The 10,307-nt window shown below is 41.0% G+C and overlaps 1 protein-coding gene across 1 annotated transcript; it reads right to left on the bottom strand.

Annotated features, from left to right (window-relative positions):
* Nucleotides 1-2,874: 2,874 nt before the first annotated feature.
* On the bottom strand, nucleotides 2,875-8,726 carry LOC121509913 (peptidyl-prolyl cis-trans isomerase-like). Its single transcript, XM_041787702.1, has 4 exons — nucleotides 8,569-8,726; nucleotides 5,742-5,861; nucleotides 3,476-3,648; nucleotides 2,875-3,304 (listed from the first exon to the last, which is right to left on the bottom strand). Exons 1-4 carry the CDS (start codon nucleotides 8,635-8,637, stop codon nucleotides 3,172-3,174), a joined length of 495 nt encoding a protein of 164 aa, XP_041643636.1. The 5' UTR covers nucleotides 8,638-8,726; the 3' UTR covers nucleotides 2,875-3,171.
* Between the last annotated feature and the right edge of the window lie 1,581 nt (nucleotides 8,727-10,307).

Genomic DNA, 10,307 nt, shown 5'->3' with positions numbered 1-10,307 from the left:
CTTTTGGCAATATAGTGTATCTTGCAAAGCTCCAATCTGCGACATTTGTGCCAGACCTGAGAATGGGCCTGACCAATCAGCATCCTTTGAGGAGAAGAAGGTGGTGTTTATAGGCGGGGTTTAGTTGGACAGGAAGCCAAAAGCAGTGGCTCACAGCGGTGTAGCAATTAACTAGATGTAGCTATGGTGTAGCAGCAATTTTAATCAGAACTGGAACACATTTCTGTATGAAATAAAGAGGAAGGAATAATGGAAGCACATTTCTGCAAAATAAAGAAAAAATGTGAAATTAAGGCAATTCTTTAAAAAAAAAAGTCCTAAGTCTTAATTATGAGATGAAAAAAGTCAGCATTTTTTTAGATAAAAAGTCAAAATTATGAGATAAAAGGTCAAAATTTGACTTTTTATCTCATAATTTCAACTTACTAAAATAAGAGGAAACCTTGTAAGATTCTGTTGGCAGAGAAGATGTTTTGCTCTTCTCCTAACCGGCCTCAGCATAAGTTTCATAAATCTTGCTCTACTGTTCATAAATTACGGCAGCATTTGTACTGGAGCTGTGCATGCCTGCTACCTCACTTTGTCTTGCTGCGCTGATTGGCCGGACATGAATGTGACGGACAGAATGTTTGTCCAATCACCTTCCAAGGCTTTTTTGAAAAGTTCTGCCCTTTCTAAACATTTTCTAAGGGGGCTTTCCCAGATGAATGTGAAATACATCCACACAATTGGTGTAAGAAGCAGTCTATCTGGTGTGTCAGGTTATATGACCAAGGTATAATAACAGAAAAGACTGATCATTTGTGGCTTTATTTAGACAGAGTACCTTTATTTTGAAGGGTACAGTGACATGATTGCAGGAACACTTAAGGCAATCAAAAGCAGGGGGCCACTGAAGCTCCGCCCACCACTGAAACAGAATAGTGAGTGGTTTATTTTTCATTGGTAGTGCTAGATGAGAGATGTTGTTTCTGTTTTTTCTTTCTAAATTTATAAAATAAAGATATAGTTAGTTTTTATAAGAAAACAAAAATCATTTTTTTCTTTTTAAGTTTGTAATTTATATTGATACACGATTAGAATGCACCTTGGTGTGAGTTCTTTAAACTTTCATTTACAACCACTAGTGTAAGGTTATAATAGTTCTGTATTTTTCATTAGTTTTGATTTTTATCAATTTAGAGTCATCAATTAACCTAACAACATGTTTTTGGTGGTGGGAGTAGAGAACCACACATTCACGGGGAGAACGTGCACACTCCACACAGAAAGGAGTGAACATCATACATTTTTAAAAACATATTCAAACAGGCTCCTCTTCACTAATATAAATATATTTTAAAGATGATGTTTGAATACAATTCCCAACATAAAAACTAAAACTGTGTGAAGTCTTAACCAATCAAATCAGCCAACTTTTACACTCCCCAGACTTGGGTGTAGCTGCCAGTCAGTATGGTTGTGTCAAAGATTAAAACTAAGGATATTTTGTCTCTAGTGTTATTTCATTTTAGTTCATTTTGTTAGCACACCACGCAGTTTTAGTTAGTTTTTGTTTTTAGGTAAAGCTTAGTTTTTATTTAGTTTCAGTTAACTAAAATGATATTCAAATTTTAGTTTTAGTAAACTTTAACAACCTTGCCCTAGTGTTAGAAAAATCACAGCAAAAGTGATCTTTTGATGCCTTTATGGTAGATTAACATGACAAGATGCCCCCAAATTTTGCCAGTGCTTCCCAAATTGGTGCTGTCTAAGTGGACAAAATTTGAGCCCTCATTGGTGCCCTTCTTATCATCATTGCTTCTACCCCTCCAACATCCCGTGTCCACCACTGGCAACCACATTTCTCCTTTATTGACTTTTCTAAATCCTTGACAGAGGAGTAAATTTTGACCTTTGGATAATAAATGAAATACATTCATTAATTTGTAAAGGTTAAAACACGTCTTAGCTGTGTAAATGTAAGTCTTAAAGCTGTTTACATTTCAGAAGATGAACCAGACTTTTCTGGCTTTCATGTTAAATGGTCAACTAACAGAACAGTAGCTAAAGAGCGCCCTCTGCTGGACGCTGAGGTGCATTATTGATCTTCATGGAAACGCATAAATGCCTTTTTTTATGTAGTTTGGGACAATTAATGTCACAGTTTCAGGAAGGACAAAACAAAACAGACCAAATATTACACAGGCTTTAGGTAACAGTAACTGAAAATGCCCTAAAGGGAGAAATAGGGAAACCCAGCAGAATAAGGGGGGCGGCAAGTAAAACAGCCGATCATTTAGCAGTGATTACCAAATTTCATCGCTTAAGCCTAAATATTCATTATAATTGATGAAAGGAAAAAGTAGACCTATTGTTGCTGGTTTCATAAAGTAAAATGCTCCTTTTCTTAAAGAGGGGAATCTTTATTTACCTAAGACAAGAAAACCACAGGCCAAGGCCCTGGTAACTTACTACAAAATTCAAATCTGATCACTGTCCAAAGTGTCAAATGCCAGCCAGGAGGCTAGCACTGCATCACTTAATGCATGCGTTTGTTTGAGCCATCTGCTGCTCCTTTTACTTGGCTTTCAGACCCAGCCATTTCTGCAATATAGTGACCAACTACAGATACATTGTAGCAGAAATTATATAGAGCTTCTGCAGTTACTGGATAAAATACTCATAATTTATTCTGTAACATTAAGTTAAAAATGCCAGTTTTCTGAATACCTTAGCTACACGTTCTCTTGCCGCTGCAGCCTAATTTACCTAGACTTATTTGTCTTAGCATAATTAGTAGGATGCATTTTCCTTCACACCATAGCTTTAACACCATCCTCCACGACCGCCTGCTTCTATGACTTGTTGAAACAAACACAACAAAAGCACAGATTTCAATTGTCAAGGCAACTTTTTATTTCTCTCATTTCATTTTTTGACTTAACAAAAAACCGTTGGGACTTTGTGGAAAAAAACGTTAATGCAAAAGAAACTTTAAAGGCAAAGTCACAAATGCAACAACATGGTCTTAACAACAGAATATAAAAGGGGGTAGAGGGACTGGGGAGGGGGGAATCAGCTGAATCTCCATCAATAGGAATGTTGAATTGGAGGGGGGAGGGTGGGGGCAGGGCTGGAGCCTACAGGGATGTGGCTACAGGGCGCGCAGAGAGGGTTAAGTGCTGGAGCTCAGAGCTGTCCGCAGTCAGCAATGATGATCTTCTTCGAGGTTTTGCCACTCTGGCTGCCAAGGCTCTCCATGGCACTTACGACATCCATGCCCTCGACCACCTTACCGAACACCACGTGCTTTCCATCAAGCCTGAAAGTAGACACATCGTTTAGCACACTCAGTAAGCTGCTATCAGTTAACAGTTAAAGAAATGCACAAACGCGCCTAGTTGAGCAGATACGGGTTAGTCATGCTAGAAGCAGGGAGCATTAGGTTAACAGGTTGGCACTCTAGAAAACTGATGGCGGCGAGTGCATTTACCATGCTGTTGGGGCTGTGCAGATGAAGAACTGGGATCCGTTGGTGTTTGGTCCGGCATTGGCCATGGACAGGATACCTTTGTCAGTGTGCTTCAGCGTGAAGTTCTCATCCTGAAATTTGTTGCCGTAGATGGACTTTCCACCGGTTCCATTGTGGTTGGTGAAGTCACCGCCCTGCGTGAAAGATCATCGTTTAACATCACAAAAAGGGATAAAACCATTTTCAAAGAATGACATCATAAAAACATGCAACTTTAACCTCATCTTAAATACTTTATTATTTTAAACAGTCTTTGTTTGTAACGCAGCACACTGCCATGCTATAGCACATCTACATGCCATTTGCTAGCCGCCATGATATAACAGAAAAGCAAATTGGTAGAGTTGGGCAAGACACAACCTCCTTGGCTGTAAAATAAAAGCACAGTACACAGGTGTAAAAACCTACAGTTCCTTGTATGCCGAATGGAGGCCATCTGCACAAGCACCAAAAGTCAAACACCCATGTTGAAATGGATTTCTCTTAAACAAAATGAACACGTTTGCCCACACAGACTATTCTAAATCAGACTCTTTAAATACTAGGGTGTAGACCATTGGGAATAATTTCTAATCAGACTTGTTGGTTTTGGTTCGAATAAGGATATCTATGCATAAACAGTGGCACACAGAAATGACTCCATGCCAGTATATTACAGCTATTTGTCAGAAGGCTACAAAGCTGCCTCAGCTGCAGGTCTTCAGTTTCTGGGTTGATGTAAAGTTAGTTTGGGGCATCATTATTAATATGGAGGGCAGCATAAATTTGCCCCAAGAGCTCCATACAGCGACCAAACAGCATGTCACTCAGGCTTTGTCCTGTGATTTCTGTAGTCTAGGAGGCCACTCAACTGCAGCATTAGAGTAGACATGCAACGTCTCTGAACTTAAAATTTCAATTTAATCAAACATTTAGGTTAATGATTAATTCAATGTTTTACTTTCCAGTCAAAATTTATCAGTTACAAAAGATTCATGCACCCATGTTAAATCTTTTAGCCCAATGATTGCAATTTCTAAGTGTTACGACATCAAGCTGACAAACCCAGACATGTTCCTGGTCCACGTGGTTTATTCTAATGCTTTAGATTACAAATGACAGCACCACCATAAGTACTCAGTAAACCTAACACTCGTGCATTTCTTCTCAGTGCTGCATCACCGTATGTAATCATATCGTGTTTTTAAAGGCTGAAGAAGAATGGGGCACCATGTTTATTTGCAGATGGCGCTTAAAAAAATGGGGCGGAGTGTTTATTTGTTGAATTGCCGTAACTTTTGCTCAATATCCATGTTTAAAGTGACCATCAATGGATAAAAGCATGTTTCCTTCAAAAGCTTGTAAGGTTTGATCTTTTTAATCTAAAACAAACTGATGAAGTTTGAGCATTTTTCAGATTCTAGCGTTGATTGTGTTCTTCAAAAGGTACAAACAAAAAAGCTTTGGAAAGAGTTTCAAATGAAGTTTCAATTGGGAATTATATTCTCCTTTTGACATTCAGTTATTTCACTACAAGTTAAACTTAAGTGACCAGTTCTCCATTTAAAACAGACTTAATTTTGCTAACTAAAATGTGCTTAGAAGGAAAAACGCTCACTTTAATTTGACAGAATATCTTTTAAATGGTTGCAGTGTGTGCACCGACTGACTATGGATCTCAACAGGCAAGCGATGCAACGAATTAAGGTTGGAATGAAGTAGAGCAGCATGCCTTTGCAATAAACTGTGCAAGCTTAGACATAAGCCACTTAAGCTCTGGTATAAACTGGCCCACTTGTTGAACTGGATTAGGAAAAGTTCAGCTACCATTAGTTTAGTATTACACAATTATAGCAGATGACGTAACCAGCACAGCACATCACAGAGCTTCAGGATTTATTTGTTTAAAGTTTGGCTCATCTGTTGGGTGGTGACTTAGTTTAAAAAGTTTTAAGTCCCTTTATTTTCTTCAACTTGTGCATTTCCTGATTTTCTTTGTCAAAAGCTTCCTAAATGGTTTAACTTCAAGAAGTCAGATTTAGACTAAAACTAACCATTAAGATTGGTGCAACTGATTGTCTAAACATTAAAAATAGTCTGAAATTTCACTGAAGCATAAGTAGACATTAGAAGTAAATTTTAAATGCCAAAAACATTAAACTAGAAAAACATGAGTGCTAAATTCAACATTACAAACAGGAAGGCCCAGTTGAACCACTAGTAAAAAGTGGATTCATGGTTGTATTACCTGGCACATAAACTGGGGGATGACACGGTGGAAGGTGGAGCCCTTGTAGCCGAAGCCCTTCTCGCCGGTGCAGAGGGCACGGAAGTTCTCAGCGGTCTTGGGCACCACTTCGGCCTCAAGCTGCAGAAATAAAAAGCATCACACCATTTGTTCAGTCAAATATGTCAGGCTCACAGAGCATGAAGTCAGCTGTTAGTGTCTTCAACAGTGGAAGAGTTGTGAAATCTTTCACCAGTCACTTGACTTTACATTTGGCTTGCTGCCATCCCGGCATTAAGCCAAAACTGAACTAGGTTTGTCGGATACCGTGCACTTTGTCCCCTTTGTGTGGGTCTAGATTAGAAGTTAAATCATTTGCTACACCAACAACCAGAAAATCAGTGGCCTGCACTCTAGCAGCAGGAAGGTAGAGGAAGCCAGTCTCAGGAAATGAATGAAAATCACCTTTGAAAATATACACAATAGCATCCATGAGCCACTTTTGAAAACTGCAGAATTGCAAAATCACACCAAAAAAAAGCTTCCTGCAGGGGCTTTACTCTAGAAAGTAAACCAGACCATTTCTTATATTTACATAAACCGGTTCAAAATAGGAGCGAGATTAAATCAAACTCTTGGTGTAGCCTGCGGGCAGTAGTTAAAGCCCATTAAAACAGCTTGGGTAATACGTTGCATGTCTGTGGTAATACTACTACGTCAAGGTGATACAGGAATGCAGCATTGCACCACGCTGAGTATCTGCATGCCCTGCACACCAGTGACGTTACCATGCAAGTATGTTTGGAGGGAGGGGAGGGGGGGGTGCACGGGGGCTGCAGCAGACAGGCCAGTGTGCAGCAAGTACTGCAGCTGGTCTGAAAACAGCAGTGTGAGGTACAGCTTTCCTTCCACCTGCTAAGCAGCAACAGAAGCCAGACATTTATAATTCAAGAGCTGGCTGCTTGAAGTGAGGCAGCTTTCAATTCAAAACTTTATAAGGAACTCTAGGTCCAGATCAGACAACACAGAGCGACAGCTCCATGTGAAACATTTACTAAAGCACTATTAAAGTTAATTGTGTGCAATAATATTGATGGCTTTAGTCCTGAGTAGCACCCAATGGTTCTACAATGGACTGCAATGACAAGCACTTTGTCCAGAGTTGGACAGGACTAAAATGATTTTATTCTTCAAAGAATTACGTTGGCATATCAGTTTTCAGACTTTGGGATTTAAACATTTCCTTTGCACTGCACTTTCCAGGTCTTTTGGTAGTATTCTCAAACATCATAACCTACTTGTACCTACTGAATGCTAAACATCTTCAAGTTTGTTCACCAGTGTGCAGTATACAAAGTGTACAATAAAAGATCTCTTCATAACTCAAATAGTGGAAACAAGAATATCCATTTGTGCATCATTCTTGCAGAATTGCCGCCAGATACCAATTTCATTTTTGAACAAACAGAAACATACAAGCTTACACGGGCATAGGCAACGAAAAAGAAAGCAGCTTAACCAATAACCCCATAGAAGTTTTAATTGAATCACACACTTATGTGGCTCAACATTTACACTCTACGGTTGCTAGTATGTCCTGGAGTTTGTCTGCAGCTGTTCAACATTTCAGCAGGGGTCTGAGGGTTTATATCACGCGTATGCCATATATCGGTAACGCCCATAATGGGGCACAGCTTCTTCTGTGTGCACAAAATGGCTGAGGTTGGCTAGCATGCTACCAGCTCTTAGCTTACAGCCAGCTGCAGTAAGTGAGCGGGTTCGAGCAGCAACAGGGCCATTGTGATACATATAATCCGTTATGCAACGCCGTGCTTGTCCATGGTGGACACAAAGGGCAGGAGGTATCGCAGTAGAATCGGCCATCTCCCTACATCCGCATTTTTTAGTCATGCAGATAGCCCACCCCTCCCCCCGTCCGACCGCGCCAGCACCGTGGAACTTTCCAGAACTGCTCCATTCAAACAGGAACCGTAACCGTTCTCAAAAACGACTGCAGATGTTACGTTTGTTTTTACAATCAAGAAATACGTCATTAATTAACCTTCCATAGATATCGGTAGAATAAAGGCGCCCCCCCCCCCCCGGCTGAGGCAGCGGGGTTTCCCGGGCTCGATGAAGGCCACGAGACGCTGCAACAAAGAACAGCTCGAGCTGTTCGCTGCGCACGAGCCTTCTCTCATCTGCGCAGCTCACTGACGGACTGAGGTTCAGTTAGCATCGGTTAAGCCAGGGGTCTGTTACTGTTTAGCAGCATGAATGAAAACTCTATTAGGGCCCGTGGACCTTTGAGGGCCTCGGCACATTCTGTAACGGTAACCGCATTAAACGTTAATTCCATTTTAGTTAGCGTTTATACTGAAAGGACTTCAGCTGACGGCATTAAATGTATTGCCTTGTGCGGAGTTATAACTGTCAAATTGTTTAACATTTAAAAAACTACAATTAATATCATTAATTGTAAGTAATTAATGAACCACTTTGAGCTTAATGAGCTATAACGGCTTTAAACACCATTTCCGCTCCCGTTAGCTTGTACCGAGCAGCGCTGGCTACCAGCCACAAACACGTGCACATGGTCTCCAAGACAATCGTGTTCGTGACAGCTCGGCTAACGTTAGCAGCGATACGGCAATGCGACATCACCGAGCTATAAATACAGACCCGAGGCGTTACTTTTTAAGACGTGAAGTGTTTTAGCCCACATAAAGACACATAGCGGAGGTTGTTGGCAAAGAACCAGCAGCGTTTAACTGCCCCAGGCTAACACCACCGAGACTGTCTACAATCATCACGCTACCGGTGCATTCAAGTACAGAGACCGGCTCACCTCCATCACAATGCGGCCGAGGGATTTACCGTCGGCGGTGATGTCGAAGAAGACTCTTGGCTTGGCCATTTCAGCAGGCTGAACTGGAGTGGATGGAATAACGGTTTTCCGGAGAGAGAATACAGGTGGCCACAAGGATCCGAAAAAGATGGAAAGGAGTGGATTAATTTTATATAAGACGCCGGTGGGCGGCGTAAACTCTGAGCAAGCCAATCGGTGAAACTTGAGTAATTGATTGGCGCATCTCTCAGCGAATCAGCAGCCAGAATAGCGGACTCTCTCGTTTACTGGTCTCTAAACGGATAGACACATGTCACGGTATGTTTGATGTATATATCACAGTACCGCCTCGGCGGAGATTGGACGTTACCGGGCTTTTTCACAAAGACCCAGTAAGTTTAACACCGCCCCACTCAGACACTCCGGTCAAAAACCGAAGCCCGAATACTCAGGACCAGCGCGCGCCATACATCATTGACAGCTCAAGCGTCCAATACGTGCAGCGCACGCGGTGTGGAACATGAAGTCCTGCAGCCGGTGCGCGTTCACGCTGACGAGGGAAAATGTGGGTGCGCGTTCACTCGGTTTGGGCGCGGTCTGCCCCGCTATCCGCATTTAGAAAGAGGAAAGTTACCGTCAGAAGTTTGAGCTTGACGATTAAAACCGTAAAACACCCACAGCAAAGGCGCTGTCACGGCAGAGTAAATACCACAGGACAAACAGCAGCTTATAAAGTTGGTCTTTTCCAGCTGAAAGCGGCAACTACTTGTTTTATTAAAGTACCTTTTTGTATAAATGCATTTTGAAATAAACAGAAGGATGTGTTTATTGTTTATTTGGCTGTTGTTTAAGTGTATTAAAAACCCTATGAAAGAGCAGGGGTATGTGTTTAAAAGTAGGCGGCTATTACTGTCACTATAATGTACAAAGTCCTACAGTGTTATGCAATCTGTGCCCATGGTTTTTGACTCCCATTTTGCATAATTAAATCCAAGCAAACTTTATTTGCACAGAAACTGTAAAAACATGACTGGGTGGTGATTTAAGGGGGCTATTTTCTATGAAACATTTCATGTCATATAAGCAAACAAAGGGCCAACAATCAGCCTGGAAAATGGATTTACTATGGAAGCTGCCAGGCTCTCCTAAATTAGAAAAAAAAATAATGATAAATTTATCAAAAATCATAAATCTTCACAGTTTATGCTTGGTTGTCATACAGAAAAGAATCCAGGTTCATGTTAGCTGGCTTCACTTTAGCACCTAAAGAAGCTAATGTAATATAAGCTGCAATATTGATGCCAATGCTGGTGCAGTGAACACAGTAAAAAAAAAAAAAAATCCAGTTTTTGAACCATTTGAACAGTTTCACACTGCCAAATAATTTAAGAAAAGATCTCATTCTGTGACTGAAAGAGCCCAAATTAGCCCTACACAATGGGTTTACCAAGATAAGTTGTTAGGCTCTCTGAAATTCAACAAGATTTCTAGTTCAGGAGACACAAATCCCTCTTACAGTGATTGTTACCTCAATGTCAAGCTTGACACGTCAACACATGTATGTCACTCTCCTCCAAGGTCAAACTCGACAGCATCTTTTTTGTCTTGGACTTTTCACACATTGTAATATGCCCAGGGACTGCCAGCGGCTTTTGGCCCTCAGACATCCTCAGCAGGAGAAGGAGCTCGTGGCAACGCTACTATCCGACCAGACAGTGCCTTTGGCTATGCTTACATCG

This window comes from Cheilinus undulatus, linkage group 5 (assembly GCF_018320785.1).
Source record: "Cheilinus undulatus linkage group 5, ASM1832078v1, whole genome shotgun sequence".
In the NCBI taxonomy this organism is placed as follows: Eukaryota; Metazoa; Chordata; class Actinopteri; order Labriformes; family Labridae; genus Cheilinus; species Cheilinus undulatus.
Note: the sequence above shows the minus strand (reverse complement) of the source record. Positions and strands in the feature narration are given on the sequence as shown.